The 254-nt window shown below is 61.0% G+C and overlaps 1 protein-coding gene across 1 annotated transcript in view; it reads left to right on the top strand.

Moving 5' to 3' along the window:
• Window positions 1–58: 58 nt before the first annotated feature.
• Window positions 59–254, top strand: part of LOC108803325 (neurexin-3-beta-like) — a 34,677-nt gene continuing 34,481 nt past the window's right edge. The window contains exon 1 of the mRNA XM_018575173.1: window positions 59–247. Within this exon, the coding sequence (XP_018430675.1) occupies window positions 224–247 (24 nt within the window). The 5' untranslated portion in view covers window positions 59–223. The remainder of the gene's footprint in view (window positions 248–254) is intronic.

The following is a 254-nucleotide window of genomic DNA, read 5'->3' as shown; positions in this document are numbered from 1 at the left end:
ATCCTCCTGGCCCTGGATTTCGGGCCCCCGGGGGCCGTCTGACAATGTTCTCTGTTTCCTTACAGCTGGGGCGACGTACATATTTGGGAAGAGCGGGGGGCTTATCCTGTACACGTGGCCCCATAACGACAGGCCCAGCACCCGCACGGACCGGCTGGCGGTGGGATTCAGCACGACGGTGAAGGACGGGATCCTCGCTCGCATTAACAGCGCCGCCGGCCTGATGGATTTCCTGCAGCTTCACATGATAAGTG

The sequence above is a fragment of the Nanorana parkeri genome, unplaced genomic scaffold (genome assembly GCF_000935625.1).
Source record: "Nanorana parkeri isolate BGI_ZX_2015 unplaced genomic scaffold, ASM93562v1 scaffold3606, whole genome shotgun sequence".
NCBI lineage: Eukaryota > Metazoa > Chordata > Amphibia > Anura > Dicroglossidae > Nanorana > Nanorana parkeri.
Note: the sequence above shows the minus strand (reverse complement) of the source record. Positions and strands in the feature narration are given on the sequence as shown.